General features: G+C 35.0%; 1 protein-coding gene across 34 annotated transcripts in view; it reads right to left on the bottom strand.

Moving 5' to 3' along the window:
- Nucleotides 1-19,210, bottom strand: part of MIPOL1 (mirror-image polydactyly 1) — a 308,128-nt gene that overhangs the window by 192,718 nt on the left and 96,200 nt on the right. For 30 of the 34 annotated variants that reach the window (XR_014810633.1, XR_014810632.1, XR_014810641.1 and 27 more), the window contains 3 exons: nt 17,153-17,282; nt 5,576-5,609; nt 5,146-5,316 (listed from right to left, as the gene is read on the bottom strand). Coding sequence is in view for 12 of the 34 variants with exons in the window: in XM_021099135.2 (XP_020954794.1) it covers nt 5,146-5,316; nt 5,576-5,609; nt 17,153-17,282 (335 nt within the window). In the remaining 22 variants the exon portion in view is untranslated. The remainder of the gene's footprint in view (nt 1-5,145; nt 5,317-5,575; nt 5,610-17,152; nt 17,283-19,210) is intronic. The other 4 variants (XR_014810636.1, XM_021099138.2, XM_021099134.2 and 1 more) reach the window with 1 other exon arrangement.

Raw genomic sequence — 19,210 nt, forward strand, 5'->3', positions numbered from 1 at the left:
AATTAAAATTTCTAACACAAGTTATTTTTGTACGATGGAAACAGCACCACAATGAAAAAGATAAACCACTGATAACTGTCACAAGACACATCAATATACTGGCATAAATAAAACTGGGTGAATGAAGTCAGAAAAAAAGAGTACATGATTCCTTTTATATGAAGTTTAGAAACATGTGAAATGACCTATGGTGTTGGAAATAAAAAGGGTGATTACCCTTGGGAAGGAATTTTGACCAGGAAGAGACATGGAGGAGCCCTCTGGAGCGCTGCTCCTGGGTGCTGCCTTACATCACTATATATACATTGGCAAAAATTCACCACATTTTTCACTTAAGACTTGTGCTGTTTACTATATGTTATACATCCATTAAATTGTTTTCTTAAAATATAAGCTTAGTTTTCATATCTATGTGTCTACATTTTTCTTATTTAGACCCTCATTATCTCTTACCTGAATTATTACTGTAAGTTCCAAATCATTTCCTCAGCCTTGGACTTACACTACTCTATTCACTTTATGCAGTACTATCCAGAAATCTTATTTAAGATTTTACTTTATTATCAGAAAACTGAAAAAACCTCAGGAGACCTCATTTGCCTAGAAAATAATGTCTAAACTCCTTAGCATTTTTTTCTACTTAAATCCCCCTTGAATGAAATCTCAAATAACAGTTCTATGTACAATTTTTCTAGGAAGGCAATTTGAAAATATACACTTATTTAAAATGTTTATATTCTTTGACCCAGTATTTTCACTTTCAGAAATTTTCTCTAAGGAAATAAACATGCATGTCCATAAAAATTTAGCTACAAAAATGTTCCCACTACCAAAAGAAAAAAAACATAAAACACTTGTCAAACAGCAGGTGAGTTCAATAAATCTTAATATATTCAATTATAAAACTATAACAATATCTGACAAAATATAAAATTAAAGTGAAAATCAGGTTACCAAGTGGTATGCATGATAAAATATGCATTGAAAAAGACAAAGGATCTGTATATGACTGTTTTCCCTTCTTGCTTATTTGTATTCTCCAAAGTTATCAATAGTTTCAAGAAGTTATAAAAATTTTATAAGAAAAAAGTTATTAAAATAGATCAAATATCAACAATATAGTTCAGCAAAATAGACTGGAAAAAATGCACAGGCAAATAATTGTATGACAGACAGGAAAGCAAATTAACGAACTGACAGGGGAAAAAATTAATAAAAATTTACAGTCATCGTAATAATGAATGTTAAACATGTTTCCTACTTTTGAAAAAATGAAACTCTAGATGTTATAATTTATTTTTAAGTATGAGTTTTTTTGTCAAACTTCTAATAACAAATCATTATTTTGCATCTATTAGATGCTAGCTACTATGTGAATTATAAGGGATACAAAGTGAAGTAAATGCTAACAATATGAGGTTCAGAAACTTGGCTATATTTTTCTCTGCTAATGTGGAAGGTTACCTTTTTATGGTTACATCTCTGGCCAAGATTCTGTGTTTGATCTTCAAGTAGACTTGTTAGTTTATGTTCATTTACAAACAAACCAAGGCAACTACAGTAATCCAGGGGTATACGTGGGGGATTGGTTCCAGAATACCTTGACTCTTTTCTGGTTCATTTCCACCAAAACGCCAACAACAAGTCTTAGAATCTCCCATTAAAAAAGAAAGAAAAACCCACCACAGACACAATAAACTCCTCTCTATCTAATCCCAATTTCTCTGTCTCCATTACAGGGAGATAAAAGTTGTATATATAATCACTCTGTTCAGTTGCTCACCTTGCCATTCTCTCTTCCAATGTGGCCTCTTCCCTGGACAAAACTTGTTTCAAGGCTCTCAACATCTCCCATGTGATCAAATCTCAAAGCAGGAGTTTATGTCGTGGCTCAGTGGAAAGGAATCTCACTAGTATCCATGAGGATGCAGGTTCAATCCCCAGTGGGTTAAAGATCTGGTGTTGCCGTGAGCTATGGTGTAGGTCACAGATACTGTGGTGTAGGCTGACAGCTGCAGCTCGGACTAAAACCCTAGCCTAGGAACCTCCATACGCCATGGGTACAGCCCTAAAAGACAAAAAACAAAAAACAAAAACAAAACAAAAAACCCCCCACCCCCCAAAAAACCAATAATTACTCCTTCTTCACCTTGCTTTACCTCTCAACACCATTTAAGGAAACTGACTGCTCTCATCGTTTGCAAATACTTTCTTTTCTTTTTCTGACAGCACAGTCTTCAGTTTCACTCTACCTCACTTGCCAACCTTTCTAGTCTCCTCTATGCATCCCTTCTACTTAAGAAAGCCAATTGCTAAATTGTTGACAGATCACAGGGCTTGGTCCTAGGACCTCTTCTTTTTCAATTTTCTTTCCCTGCTTTCATCTAGACACACAGCTTTAATTATATGCTGATGGCTGCAATAGCCAAGTGCCTGCTCAACATTCCACCTGGATTTTTTTTTTTTTTTTTTTTTTTTGGTCTTTTTGCCTTTTCCAGGGCCGCTCCTGTGGCATACGGAGGTTCCCAGACTAGGGGTCTAATTGGAGTTTTAGCCGTGGGCCTGTGCCAGAGCCACAGCAATGCCAGATCCGGGCCATGTCTGCGACCTATACCACAACTCACAGCAACGCCAGATCCTTAACCCACTGAGCAAGGCCAAGGATCAAACCCGCAACCTCCTGGTTCCTACTCAGATTCGTTAACCACTTAGTCACAACGGGAACTCCCCATCTAGATTTTTTTTTTTTTTTTTTTTGCTATTTCTTGGGCTGCTCCCTCAGCATATGGAGGTTCCCAGGCTAGGGGTCTAATCAGAGCCGTAGCCACCAGCCTACGCCAGAGCCACAGCAACGCAGGATCTGAGCCGCGTCTGCAACCTACACCACAGCTCACGGCAACGCCGGATCATTAACCCACTGAGCAAGGGCAGGGACCGAACCTGCGACCTCATGGTTCCTAGTCAGATTCGTTAACCACTGCGCCACGACGGGAACTCCCCCCATCTAGATTTTTAATAATCATCTCAAATATTTCACATCCAGCAGGAATATAAATTCCCTCCCAAAATGTGTTGATCTTCCCCCCAAAACTTGTCCATCACAAAGCTAGGAATATCTACACAGTGTTCCGCTCAAAATATAGACTCAGCCTAATTCTTCCAGCTCCCTCACGTGCAAAACCAATACAGTAATACTCACTGTATTACTGAAATAGTTCCCAAATCTGTCTACTCTAAATTTACACTTGCTCCTCTCAACTAATATCAGGTTCATCTCTTGCTTGGACTAATCATTTGCTAGATCCCAAACCATTACAGGGCTTGAAGTTAAAAATCTAAGCCCTAACCCCTCTGAAAAGAATAGCAGAGTTTTACGCAGTCTTACAATGCTGAGGAAACAAACTCTAGAATACCAGATCTGCCAGGAGCAGTGCCCTACTGAATACTCAGCTCTCAGTTTGGGAAGCCTCAGCAAAAGTATAGGGGTGAACCACAAGCAAACCAAGACTCACCAAGATTACCACTTAGCCTCCATTGGATAGAGTAAAGAATTTTATATAGTGATAGAAATGAACGAATTGAAAACATTTTATGAAGTAGGAAAGAAAAGGAACAACTGATCAAGTGATAACCTTAAGCAGGCAAGAAAAGATGTAAACTAGTATGAAATAGGTTGTCCTTAAAGAGAATTATGTAAAAAAGAAATAAAAAAGGCAGAATATATGGATGCACACAGGCTGGTAGAGGAAATGGTGGGCACAAGCAGAAATTCTTTTTTAATTGGGGAGGAGAGGATAGATGCTTGAGAGAAAGGAGAAGAGATAAAATAGGCCTTCAGAGGGGGCCAGTGAGTGGATTAACAAAAGGCAAGAGGGTTACCAGGCAACACCATGTATCTGCTTAAAGACAGTAGTCATGAACTTAAATTCAATTGAGCAAACTTATGTGATATTCTCCTGCTATATACAGTTGTGAAGGTATAGTACAGGCAGACAGTTAAATTTATAAACCTTAGATTTTGGTAGGTGAGTAGGACAACAGAAGGGAAGGCCAAATGAACTAAGTTATACTACATGCAAGTTGGTGATAATTATGGTGAGCTACAGAATCTAAACAAAGAGGGAAGTGAGGACATGAGGGGGTTAAGGGATAGGAAAACAGGATGTAAGATCAATATAACTGGTGTCAGTAGAATGAAAATTTGCTGCAGTTAGAGTTCCAGAGTAAGCAAGCTGAGAAGATAATAACTGGTGGGCAGCAAGCAGGATGCTTGAAACTGAGACTAAATAATTATCAAGAGTAGTACAGGACAAAAAGGTATATGGCAGAAAGTACAGAGCATATGGCTGCTTGGAGAAGAGAGATTCAAAAAGATGAGAGGCTGGGATATTGAAAGTATCAGCTACAGAGATATTTAAATCACTAAGAATTGTGAGAGGAGAAGGCTGAAGAAAAAGACGATGAGATAGATCCTAAAACCTTTAAGAAATGGGGAGTATGTACACAAATACAACAGCAGTATGTACAGGGTGGTACAATCTGATGCATGGGCTTCAAAGCTGGAGGTGTTTAGAGAGGAAAAAGGAAAAGCACTGATGAGCAACAAGGATCCAAGCCCAGTGGCCTAACTGTTGAGGGAGGGAATACAATCACTATTTGAGAGGACTGCCATGGAAGCAGTATCCTCAGGGAGGTAATCAGGTTTCAGTTAGAGCAGGAACATGTGAGTCATGTTCAGAAAGGAATACACGAATAATTTGATTCACTTATCAATGTTTACTAAAAGGCACTGAATTAGGCACTGGGAATAAAACAGTAATAAAGACATAATCTCAGCCCTCACAAAACTGTGACTCAAGGAAGAAGTCTCATATAAAAGTGATTACATTAAAGAAGATAACTAAATTTTTATGACAACCTAACAGTTTTATTAAGAAATGAGGATGCATATATTTGAAGAGTGATATAACAAAATATGTCATTATTTTAACATAGATAATCATTGCAGTATTAATTATAAGCTAAAAACTAATTTGAATTAAGACTACGTTGGGGGAAAAGTCTTTTTTTTTTTTAATGTAAAGAAAGAGGGGGAAACATAAAATGTAAAGAAAGTAAGTGCTTTTTACTGATATATGCAGTTACCTGAGACAAAGCAGCATCCCTTTCTTCTATCACTGCATTCATTTCTTCTGCAGTTATTCTCTTTTTACATTCCTTGGTCTTGTAGATTCTATCCACAATTATAGCTCCATTCTTCTGAATAGCTATCCCTGTGTCTGCATTGTTTATTCTGTTCAGTAATTCCTGTAATGTCTACCAACACCATTATATGTTAGTCAGACATGAAGTTTTAATATATTTTATTTAATATAGGGTTTTAATTAATAGGCACATGTGAATTGTAAATTGACTGAGTGAAGTTATTGAATTTTCATATTGCAGCAAAGATGTACATTATTAGTGTGTCAATTCTTCTTTTTCCCACATCTTAGTTCTTGAAACCCACTCAATTGAACTTAAGCCTCTAAGATATAAGACTGACATCAAGAAATCTCCTCAGAGAATGGCTTACCATGTCATTTTCTTCAGGGTTAATATTTTCTAGCCTAGAAAAAAGGGACACAGAAAGCCTGATCAGTAGCATTTCCTTAGTGCAGCAAAATGAGTTCGCTTTTTAAATCTTTAGAACCTCAAGTAATTTCATTCGACTAGTCTTTAGAGTCAACCATGACACTGAACATATTAAAGTGCCACCTGCTCGACTCCATCTTTCAATAATGCTCCATATCTTCTGCACTGACTTCAGACTGTTAAGTTATTAATGTTTACTGCTATATATGACTACAAGGATCAATTGTTCATATGTGCTTGGATGAAGAAAGTTCCCCAGTGATAGAAGCACTCATTCTTATCATGATATTTATTCCTGGACTTTCAACTCTTACCAGAAACTGTATTTCCGCTCTCTCTCTCTCTTTTTTTTTTTTTTTTTTTGGACATCATCACAAATAAAATAAGGCAAGTATTTTTATTACAAAGTTTAACTATGTTCCCTCAAAAGCAATGACAAATAATTACCACTAAATCTGACCTGAAAATCACCTCCTGCTACCTATTTGTTAAAACAAATATACTATAGAAAGGCTGGCCAAAATTGGGCTACACTTTTAGATGACTAATGTTATTTTCTCTTTTTCAAAACAGAGAATTATTTAAAGGCAAAAAAAGTAAATTTGTCCCTTTATAAATGCATTTTATCTTCTAAGAGTCATAGTGCTTACTGAAATGTTTGTTGATGTTGGTAAATAGAAGAAATTAAGTAAAAAATAAAGAAAGAAGTTCTAAATGACATATTTAGAAAACGTCCATAATATAATTTAGGCAATCATTAAATTCAGTAGATTAAATGGAAATCTGTAATGATTACCATTGAAATGTAGATTTTAGAAATTGACCTCTATTATTTAAAAATTGTACTAAAAATAAAAATTGTACTAAGAAGTTTAGATATCCAAATTTCTGTCTCAAAAATTTCCCATTTTTATTCTCCTCTAATTTAACATCTACTGCCAAAAAAAAATACTAGGAGGAGATAAAAGAAGACATTTAACAAATTTCTTACAAAACTGTTCCAAATGCCACAGTTCAAACTGCTACATTCATGGAGAGAAAGTATAGATTTTAAAATACTAAACTTTGACAGGAAAAAACATGAACATTAATATATATGTGTAGGAAAAAACTATTTCTATACATACTTAAATAGCGTAAGTTAACAGGTAGGTACAGTAATTTTGAATTATGCATACTTAAAGTATCTCAAACTACTAATGTCCACTTGGATTCACATTCCAGTAAGGGCAAATATGTGCTCTCATCTTTTATCTTTTTCTCCCAAACTAAATCAACAGTTTCAAATATCCTGATTCTATAAGAACTATGAAGATAATCATTTCTTTTTACCCAATTAAAAACCATGGTGACAAAATGTAAGATAAAAATCTAAGACTTATTTATGATCATGTAAAAGCATATGAAGAACACAAGCAGCGTTTAGCCATCAGTTATTGGTTGGCTAAATATGATTTTTAAGTAAGTCATATGTGGTGAAGAATATTTACCTTAATGTTGTTCTTTTTAGATGAAATCAAACTAAGAGCCAATTAATGACAGTTTCCAAGGAAGATTCACTTTTTATATACTTAATAATTTAATAAACTTGATCATTTAAAATGCAAAAAGATACAAGGAAATTAAGCATGTAGATTGACAGGTTACTGAAGACTTTTTTTAAAAAAATGTTCATTTTCTTTGTTTCAAAAAATTACATATGATCAAAAAGAAAATAACAGTGTAGATAGGTTACCTAATTGATATATTCCAAATAATGAACACAGCAAAAAATCCAAGTAATTCCTATGCAGTATTTACACATTTTTTCCAAACACTCCTTACTACTTTAAGGAGACATGAAAGGGTTTAAATGTTTTAAATCAACAGCTTTCAACAGGATATGGTTAAGATTACTGTATTTAGTCTAATGTTAATAAGAGCTAACAACCAAAATTTTTTAAAAAATTAAAACAAAATTTTATCAAAGTTGTATACCAGATCCTTAACACATGAATTTAGCGTTCTGACTATAATTAACTTAGGTGATTGCACTTAAAATTATATAATAAATAGTGATTTATCACTTTCCTAATAAATGAATCTGAATCATGTTTTAGTGAGTGTGTCAGATCTGACATGCAGGGCATGAGTGAGCCAAGTCAATCACTTAGCATATTAATCTCAACTTAGATTTATTATTATCCTCTGTGATTGATAGAAATTTAGTGATAAATGGTCACTAAGAGAAAAATAAAGCTAAAAAAATTTTTAAAAACTCTTGCACCTACTAAATTCTGCCTCTGCAGTGCACAATCAGCCATAGACAGTATGTAAATAAACAGGCATGGTTATGTTCAAATTTGTATTTCTTTAAAAGTTGCAGGAAATATTTGTCACAGATATCAAAGACCAATGACACTGTAATTAAGTCTCAACTAGATTATATGCAGTAGGGACAAGCAAACTTTTTCTGTAATGGGTCAGATAATATTTTAGGCTTGGCCATATATTCTCTGCTGCAGCTACTAAATTGTGTCTTTGTAGAGTAAAATCATTCACAGACAATATGTAAATGAACAGGTGTAGTTGTGTTCAAATAAAACTTATTTACAAAACAAGTGGAAGGCTAGATTTACAACATACCTCCCTGCTTTGCTGATCCCTGATACATAGAGTATGGAAAAATAAGACCAGCTCTTTGATGTTAATACACTATAAGTGCCAAGTCCATATATTTGACATATTTTTCTGAGCCGGGACATTCAATATCTAGTTCAAGATTAAAAATCAACAAACATGGTTTCCAGAAAATTAAAATCAGTCCTACAATAACTACATTACTTATTGTATCAGTTAAGAAAACAAAAATTACACAACTTACCTTTTAAAAAAAAGAGGCAGTTTGAAACAGCTATACAAGACACTGAATTTTCTATGTAAAATGACTTTTTTTAGGTTTAGCAGCATGTACAGCATATAAAGTTTTATTAGCTTAATTAAAATAAAGTAATGGTGGTATATGAAATATAACTGACAAACTATACATTATATATCATTAATATGAGGTTTACAATCAAACAAAAGAATCTAAACCTTTTGTAAACCTTACATTATGCCTACAACAGTCTAACTAGACATAGTCATGATAATTAGTAAGAATATTGCTGAAGTAAATGTCTATGGGCTCAAGTTTCAATTGATTTCCTATACCATGCAAATTCTGACTGACAACCTTGCACTCTAAGTGAAAAGACTCATGCATGAAATGTCACATTTCTTGATTTATTCCTAAATCAGTCAATATCACATCTTTCCCTCTGAACCTATAGTCATTTACCTTGTTCAATGGAAAGAAGCAAAACTTTGACTTCAAATGATAAAAAGAACTAGTGAACAGCTAATAAGAAAATTCTAAATTATTTTTTCTCTCAATCTCTTTTACATAGTGTGACCCTTAATATGTTAAAATATATATATATGCCACTAATAACAAATTGAAAAAAGATACTATGATCTCAAAAGCTGGAATGTACTTATGCAAACAAGCCTAAATTGGCATGCATATATAAGTTATTTTAACTTGAATCCTTTTACAAAAGCAAAAGAGACAAAAAAGGCACTGAAAATGCAAGGAGTTAGGAAAAGCAGAGAAGCAGCAGAGTAAGACAAGACAAACATTATTACAGAAAAATTCAGTGTAGATTAGAAGTGGCAAAGATGATAAGAGAAAAAAAGAAAGGGGGGATCTGTAGATTAAAGGAGCAAGAAATAAGGGATTAAAACAAAAAGAGATGTAAAATAATTCATATAATTTCATTTTATACTCAATACCTCTAAACATCCTTTTCAGTCAAGCAAAGCTCAGTTAAAAATTGGTTCTATTTTAACAAAGATTTAGTCTAAAATGCAACTATTAAAAGTTCAGCTGAGAAGAAAGGAACCTCAAGAGTGCCATTTAAAACCAATACTGATATACTGTTATTTGTTGTTGTTGTTTTTGCTTCTTAAGTATTTTTCCTGATTTCCTCACCTGAACCCTTAGATTATAATATAGAAGGAACTGTATATAAACTTTTCCTAGGAACAATAATCCTTTATATCAACATTATTTTAAGTATTTATGTAATTATTTACATAAGGTCAATCTTCTTAACTAAATTGAGATCATAATGTTGTGTTCCCAGCAACTAGCAGTATATCTGATACATAATATATATTCAATAAATGTTTATTGAATGAATTGATTAACTAAAAGTCTTGGGATGAGACTGTTTTCCTTTCCTTCCTTCCCCATTTCTCCCTCAATATGAATGCTACCAAGAACAAAATGAAAAAGGCCCTGCCTCAAGGAACTTTAATTATCATGTATTCTAATAAAAACTATACCAAAATATGTGTATAATATAAATAAGATATGGAGGATTAAAAAAATTAAGGAAGAAGGATAGGCTCAATGTAGATCCATCATTTAAAGAGATAGAATGAACAAAAAGCTAAGAGACCAGTTTAATAAGAGCTCTGAGGAAGAAGTTTTGGTGTGGATATGTGGGTTAATCGTTGTGCCACTGATCAGTACAGGGAATTAAGGAGGGTCAGGTCTTAATAATGAATTAATAATTCCATTTTGGATATGGTCAGTTTGAACTGCCTGTATAGATGAGGTAGTTAAGTTCTACAGTGTGCAAGTGACTGACTGACTCTTTCGCCAAGTACTCAAAGTTTTCTCACCTGTAATGCCTAAATATCACCTACCTCAAAGAGTTATGACCTTGTAATAAAAGTTTATTTGTTAACTTTAAGGGTGAATTTTATTTCTCAAAACACCGAAGTCTATTTAGAGGCAGATTTCGTCATAAAATTGGTGATCAATCTACATAAAAGGTTTATGATCATAAATTACATGTTAACTGTAGTACTGTGCAGCAGTTGATAAACTGAGGGTAACAGCATTTCCAAATCCCTAAAGAACACATCTCAAGTTATTAATAGCTACATTACTGAAATAAGAATAAAAGGTATCTATTTTGAAAAGTATGTTAAAAACATTTGGCCCCAGCAAGTCTTTTTGTAGATATAAACAGACTGCAAGGTATACGGAAAAGCAAAAGTACCAGAATAGTAAAATAATTCTATAATAAAAGAGCCAAGTTTAGAGGGAGGGCAATATCCTATTTCAGGATTTACCATAAAAATTCAGTAATCAAGAGTTTGTGGTAATGGTAAAGGGACAGACACACAGAGCAATGGAACAGAACAGGAAGTTCAGAAATTAACCCACAGAAATACAGTCAACTGATTTTTTAGGAAAGGTGCAAAGGAAATTCGTGGAGAAATTATACTTTTTTCAACAAATGGTGCTAGAATAAGTAAATGCTATATGTCAAAAAAAAAAAAAACCCAAAAAACTTCTACATGTACCTTATACCACTTTCCACAAAAATCAACTCAAAACAGATTATAGACCTAAATGTAAAACATGAAATTTGTAATTTCTAAAAATACAGGAGAAAAATCTGTATGACCATAAATATGGCAGTGAGTTTTAGATATGAAACCAAAAGTACAAAACATGAAGAAAAAAAAATCGATACGCTGGACTTTATAAACATTTAAAACTTATATCCTGGTAAACAGAGTCAAGAGAACAATAACAACAAAAAGAAACATAGACTGGAAGAAAATATTTGAAAACCACATATCTGAAAAAAAGACTTACATCTAGAATATATAAAGAACACTTGAAATTTAGGTAGTTCCCATTGTGGCACGGTGGAAACAAATCTGACTAGTATCCATGTGGATGTGGGTTTAACCCCTGACTTCACTCAGTGGGTCCAGGATCTGGTGCTGCCTGTGCTGTGTGGCATAGGTCACAGACGTGGCTTGGATCTTGCATTGCTGTGGCTGTGGCTGGCAGCTGTAGCTCCGATTTGACCCCTAGCGGGGGAACTTCCATATGCCTCAGAAACAGTCCTAAAAAGCAACAAAACAAAACAAAACAAACAAAGACACAAAATTTAACAAAAAGAAAAAACCCAACTTAAAAAAAAACTGGTCAAATATCTGGACACTTTACAAAAAGATACATAGATGGCAAATAAACATATAAAAAGGAGTTCAATATCATCTGTCACTAGAAAATGGCTATTGTCCAAAACAAAAAACAAAACAAAACAAAAATGACAGTACCAAATGCTGGTAGGATGGTGAGAAACAGGAACTCTGATTTCATTGCTGGTGGGGTCGGTGGGCATATCGCTATAAAACACGACCCCAGAGCATCTTGTAGTGTCAAGAAGAAAATGTTCAAAAATCAAAAGGAGCCGCTTGGGAGTTCCCGTCATGGCGCAGCAGTTAACGAATCCGACTAGGAACCATGAGGTTGCGGGTTTGGTCCCTGCCCTCGCTCAGTGGGTTAACGATCCGACGTTGCCGTGAGCTGTGGTGTAGGTCGCAGACGCGGCTCGGATCCTGCGTTTCTGTGGCTCTGGTGTAGGCCAGTGGCTATAGCTCCGATTCGACCCTTAGCCTGGGAACCTCCATATGCCGCGGGAAGCGGCCCAAGAAATGGCAAAAAGACAAAAAAAAAAAAAAAAAAGAAAAAAAAGGAGCCGCTTGAAAGTTTTCAATGGCCAAAGTTGGAATACTCCAAGCAATAAAATATTATTAGATTATAACGCAAAGAATTAAATGGATATCAATGAGTCCATACTGACATAAATAATTAAAACAAATGAGGGATACAAATCTACTGTATTGAAGAATTACAAATAATTGATGTAGCTATTTGCCCCTGAGGGAAGTAGAATTCAATTAACCTCCTAGCCCCATCATTGAGTATGGGAAGCACTTTACTGATCTGCTTCAAAGGGTAGAGTACAAAAAGGTTATGTGGGTAAGTACTTTTATGGTGGAGAAATATGGCAAAGACTACCTCAGCCAGATGACCAAGATTAACATCACTGGTTGTAATGCAAGTCATGTTGATGGAATATAACCTTAAAATGATGTGATGAAAATGGCATGTCACTCCAGTACTATTTGTCCCATAAAACCAATACCTCAGTCTACCCATGAGCAAAACAGAAATTGAGAAACATTCTATAAAATACATAATCAGTACTCCTGAAAACTGTCAAGTCATCAAAAACAAGGAAATTTGAGAAAATGTCATAGAGCAGAGTAAGTAACAAAGATATGATAACTAAATGTCTACAGAATCCTGGATAAGCTCTTGGAAAATAAAAAGGACACTAGAGAAAAGCAGTGAAAGCTGAATAGAGCATGGCCTTTAGCAAATAGTTGTTTACAATGTTCATTTCCCCCCTGTAACATGTGTACCATAGTAATATATGATGTTAGCAATAAGGGAAACCTGATGAGGGTTATATAGAACACAGTACTATCTTTATAACTTTTCTGTAAATCTAAAAATATTCTAAAACAAAAAGTTATCGAAAATAAAAAAGGAAGTCCAAGTAAAGACAGTGGAGTGGAAGCTGAACACAAAAAAATCTATTCATCACTTCACATAACCACCTGAACCGAAGATAAAAATTAATCAAGCATTAAAGGAAATAAGACATCATGTAGTAATTTTTAAAAGTAGGCACAAGGTATGTGGTAGAAAAATGATTTTGAACAGGTTCAACTAACTTCTCCTTTTACATATGAAAACAGGTATTGAGAAAAAGACCATGACCTCACCAAATCCTGGGAATTTTGCACTAACATTACACTGCTTGGAAATAACCTACGAGACTAATGAATTGAGTTGACAGCTCAGAAAAAAATTGAGGACATTACTGAGAATCTGCATTACTGAATAATCTTTACAGAGGAAGCAAGAATCATCAGGGCTGGCCATTTTCTATTACACTGGTGGAACAAATAAAAGCCCAAAAGTAATACTCCACAGAATCAAGAGATCCACAAGACTAGAGAGAGTGAATCCTCAGTGCAATGCAAGACACCAGACAAAATCCCACAAGCAGAGGACAGAGCCTCAAACAAAAGGAGCATAGAGCTCCAGGAAGGTCTTCCCAACCTCCACTCCTACCCCACTACCCCAGGTAGGGCTTTGTAGAAAGGTAGCTCAGAAGCAATACCTAGCCAGGAATCAGAGGAGAAGGCAAGTAGGTTTCAAGTAATATGAAATATTTATCAAGGAAAATTCACTTGTACCATTTCAGAACAAAGAAAAATTCTTGACAATTTAAGCATGGGCAAGATGAAATGACATGCCAACTATGAATTCACCGAAAGCACATGACAAAACCTCATGCAAATGGGATATAATATATAAAAGATAATACAAACCAAGAGAAAAGAAAATTTTCCCATCAGTGGGTTAGAATATTAGAAAAACATAAGAAGAATATGAATTCTATAAAACAAAGCTCAAAGAGAAGCTGCCAAAACAAATGAGTAGGTGAATAGGAAAACTGGACACTTAAGGATAAATCTGAAACTTATATAGTTAAAACGAGAAAGAAATGAAACCTTAAGGAAACAGAATAAATATTTAATAAATGAAATAGAAAGAAAACGGAACAAAACAATAACAACTAGAATTACTAACATAAAGGAAAGGTTTGAAGTTATCACAGTGAATGCAGAGGAAAAGACAGAGATTAAAATAATTATTGAATAGACAACAGACAAGGACAAAATATATAAAAATGACTAGGTCTCTAAAAGAGAAAACTTAAAAAAAAAATCTAAAATTTCCCTGAAAAAAAGAATTAGTCTTTAGAAAAGGATGCTGTGATTCCAAAAATATTATTATAGAATAATAATTACAAACATCCTGATTAAGTTGTTCTACTTCAAGAGTAAATCCTTTGGGTACCCAGGAAGAAAAAAAATAAACTATCTGTAAGTGAGGGAAAAAGAAATATGACTGACCTCAGAGATCTTTTCAGCCAAACACAATGTCAGAAAAGTCAGTAACATTTTTACAATGTTTAGAATGAAAAAATACTTGAGCCAAGAATTTTATTCATGACCAATCTGAATATAAGGATAATACACAACCAGTCTGGAACATGTTAGAACTAGAGAATAAAGTATTTATAAGCCCTTCCTTTAAAAAAGTATTTGAAAATGAAATCTGGTTGCCCAGGAATACCCCACAATAAAAACTGAGGTGTAAAAATTCCATGTACAATAAAAAGTTCCAGTAATGATTATTCAACCCTTTAAAATATGAAATTAAGATTTAAAAAGGGGGCAGTTTGGCTACAGAATCCAATAATCCAATACAACTTCTACAAATATTTTAAAGTTTAATTTATAAAGAAAAAGAAAAAAAGGTGTTTAATACTGTTACTTATTTCATAGCTGAGAGTCAAATAATATTGTTTAACTAAAACACTGCATAAAAAATATTGACGAGATTCCAATATCCTAATGTTTTTTACCATCTCCATTCTTAAATTTAGAAAGATCTTTAGGGAGTTAATATATCTTATCGAGACTGCATAAAGTTCAAAAATTTCTTCAGTTCCACCTCAATTGATTATTACTCTAAAATTCAAGTAACATTTACATAGTACCTGCCATGAGTCAAGTACTTTTCAATACTTATTAAGTCATTTAGTCTTCATAACGACCAATATAAAATAGCCACTATTTCCATATTTTGAAGACAAAAAAAATTATTCAGAGTCACAAAAACTCTGAATATTTCCCCCATGGCTGTACACCTAGGGAGCAAAAGAGTTAAGATTCAGAGACAGCTACCTGAGTCTGGAAAATGTTTGTTCTCCTCTACACTATAATGCGGCTCAAATAAAAAGCATGGAGAAAATGAATAGATATTTATCAAATTAATTCTACCTATGCATCTATTCAACCACTGACCAGCATCCTTAGAGACAGTAATGCTTATTTAACAAAAAGAAAAATGTTTGGAATGTTTCCCTATTGATAAAGACAGTTATTTGAGAGGAGGGAGTGTGGAATTTAGCTAATTTTTTCCCCCCTTGCTTCTTTATTTTTATTTGTCAATGAGTTTAATGTTTTATAACTCTCTATCAGTCTTCAAAGAAATTAAGTTATTCATAGAGAACAAACTTGTAGTTGCCAAGTGAAGGGGGTTGGGGGGGAGGATGGAGTGGGAGGTTGGGGTTAACAGACGTAAGCACTCTACATGGAAGGGATAAAAAAGATCCTACTGAACAGCACAGAGAACTATATTCAATGCCCTATAATAAACCATAATGGAAAAGAATATTAAAAAGAAGTGTGTGTGTGTGTGTAATGAATCACTTTGCCGTACAGCAGAAATTAACACACTGTAAATCAACTACACTTCAGAAGAAATGAAGTCATTGATATGAACAAAAAACAAGTAACATTAATTAATCACAATCTGAACACTGCAATATTAATTAATTTTTTGGTCTAATGAGCTTTTTTTTTTTTTTTTTTGCTTTTTTAGGTCTGCACCTGTGGCACATGGAAGTTCCCTGGCTAGGGGTCGAACAGGAGGTACAGCTGCCAGCCTATACACCACATCCACAGCAATGTGGTTTCCAAGCCGCATCTGTGAACTACACCTGAGCTCAAGGCAACACTGGATCCTAAACCCACTGAGCAAGGCCAGGGATTGAACTGGCGTTCTCGTGGATACCAGTTGGGCTTGTTACCTCTGGCCAGAAAGAGAACTTCCACGAGCCACGTTTTAATTAGTAATTTACTGTGATCCCTCACAGACCCTAGCACAATGCTGGGCAGAGGAAGCATATGATAACTATATTGAGAGATCAATAAAATAATAGATTACTACATTTTATCTTGCAAGTAACATATTTCTAGATGCTCTAGGGTCGTTCCACAAAAAAAAAAGTGGACTCCTTAGATTAGCATCATTTGCATAACCTCAGAGTTTGAAAAAAGGCAGAATTTCAGGCTTCACTCTATATTTACTGAGTAAGAATCTACATTTTAACAATGATCCCCAAGTGACTGGAGTGCACAGCAAAATTGGAGAAGTACTTCCTTCCAAATTATTGTTTTTGTAAGTGTGGTCCATGACTTACATGTATCAGAATCACCTGGGCTGCTTGTTAAATATGTAGATTCTCAGGCTCTACCTTATTTCAGGCATCAGTAAGTTTGAGACCCACAGCTAGAAATAAAAAGTAGTGAAGAGAAGGAATGAACACATCAAGCAGAGAGCAGTGAAAGAATCCAAAGAGCTAAAATAAATCAAGGTGATAATAAGAAGGAGAGAGGAGGGGTCACAAAGGAAGGCAGAGTGCAGGCACCACCAACCTATGAAGAAGGAAACAAAGTAACTGTACTGAGAATGTTGTACCTTTCTTTCTTCTTTTTTTAAAGTGACTGTTATCTCTGACATGCAAACTAACTAGCATGGCAAAAGTTTTAGAAAAAGACTGGGGAGATATGGAATTTAGCAGTGTAACATATAAAAATCAGCAACATTTGTGAACATGTAACCACCACATAAATCAGGTACTTTATAAATAAAAGGTTCTAATGTCATACGTAGTTTTAAATGTGTACTTACACTTTTAGGGACATTTCCATATGCTTGGCTCGTGCTACTGCTTCATCTCTCTCCTCATTGGCTAACTGCAGACGAGACATAATAGCTTCATCACGTTCCCTCTGTGCAAAATACACTTCTTCAACCAGAGCTATCAAAATATATTTCATAATTAATAAGCGAAAATAAGAGAAATGCATACTTTTAACAAAAATAAAAAGCAGTAACTAATTTTATTTTATTCAACTGAATTAGCATCAATTAATCACTTAAGAAAACATTATCTTTTCAAGCTACTGAAAAACTGAAATGCCATTTCACAACCATAAAGGCAAAAATTAAAAGGTAAAATAATAAAAAGTATTGTGAGCTCCTGAAACAAAGGAAACACTCAAATATGCTGCAGATAGGTGTATATATTTCTACAACTATCTGAAGATCAGTTTGGCAATGGTCTTTCACTGGGCCTTGGAAGTTACAGCAAAGATTTTAGATAGCACTTAAATATGATGGTAGCCATTTTTTCTTTCTTTCTCTCTCTCTCTCTCTTTTTTTTTTTTTTTTTTTTTTTTTTTGGTCATTTTAGGGCCATACCTGCGGCATATGGAGGTTTTCAGGCTAGGGGTCGAATCAGAGCTACAGCTGCTGGCCTACACCACGGCCACATCAATGCTGGATCTGAGCTATGTCTGCGACCTACACCACAGCTCACAGCAATGACAGATCCTTAACCCACTGAGCAAGGCCAGGGAGCGAACCCACATCCTCATAGATATTAATAGGGTGTGTTGACCGCTGAGCCACAATGGGAACTCCCCAATGGAGGTTTCTAAGCAAGGAAATGACAACATCACATTTATGTTTAAAAAGGGAATTCTGATTTCTGGGTGAGAAACAGTCCATAGGTGGGGCAAACGTGGAAAAAGAGACCAGTTGGGAGACTACAGAAGTGGTACAAGCAAGAATTCACATCAATAAACCACATAAACAATCCAGTCCCTGGAACTTTAAGCTACCTAGAAATAAATATATATGCCATCCTAGAGAAAGGACATTTTGAGTAAGAATAATTTGATCGGATCTGCGTTTCAGAAGGAAAACTCCCAGAGATTAGCATTCAGGGTGTGTGTGGAAGATGCAGGTGTCAGAGCAAAGTTGCAGGTTGGATTGTACATATCCCTTAATCCAATATCAGGTTACTATAAAAGTCTAGGTAAGAAATAATGAAATCCTGGGAGTTCCCACCATGGACAGTGGGCTCAGAGACCAACTGCCCTTGCTGGGGTCGCTGCAGAGGTGTGGGTTCCATCCTCAGCCCAAAGCAGTGGGTTAAAGGATCCAGCATTGCCACAGCAGCTGCAGCTCAGATTCAATTCCTGGCCCAGGAACTTTCATATGTCATGGGTGTGGCTATTAAAAAAAAAGAAGAAGAAATAATGAAATCCTGAACTAAGACAAGGGCAATAGAAAGGAAAAACAGATTCAATTCATAACAAAGTGAAACATAACAAGCCTAAGAGTTAAATATGTATCAAATTTATGAGAAGAGAAAAATAAAAATAGGGCAGGTGACCTCACTAAAGCATCCCTGAACCTATCAAAAGGCAATCGTCACAAAACTCTGGGACAGACAGGTTGCTCTTCTCCTTACTCCTACCACACAGATTTCAAGGCAAAAAAAAAAGGAGTTCTTGTTGTGGCTCAGTGGTAACAAACCCAACTAGTACCCATGAGGATGAGGGTTTGATACCTGACCCTGCTCAGTGGGTTAAGGATCCGTCATTGCCATAAGCTGTGGTATAGGTTGCAGACATGGTTCAGATCCCGCGTTGCTATGGCGTAGGCCGTCAGCTGTAGCTCCGACTGGACCCCTAGCCTGGGAACTTCCATATGTCACAGTACTAGAAGAAAACAAAAACAAAAACAACAACAAAAAAGAATGAATGTCTTAGCCTATCATTCAAGGAAAACTATAGAATCCAATTCTAGCCTACTTTCTTCATCATCTACTATTATATTCCCTCTAGGATAGTACTTCACAAAATATTAAATGCAAAACACTTTTTTTATACTTCTGTG

Source organism: Sus scrofa, chromosome 7 (genome assembly GCF_054392235.1).
Source record: "Sus scrofa isolate SSC_HxYL_T2T_F1_AM1 chromosome 7, Sscrofa_HxYL_maternal_Yorkshire_Landrace_v2.0, whole genome shotgun sequence".
NCBI lineage: Eukaryota > Metazoa > Chordata > Mammalia > Artiodactyla > Suidae > Sus > Sus scrofa.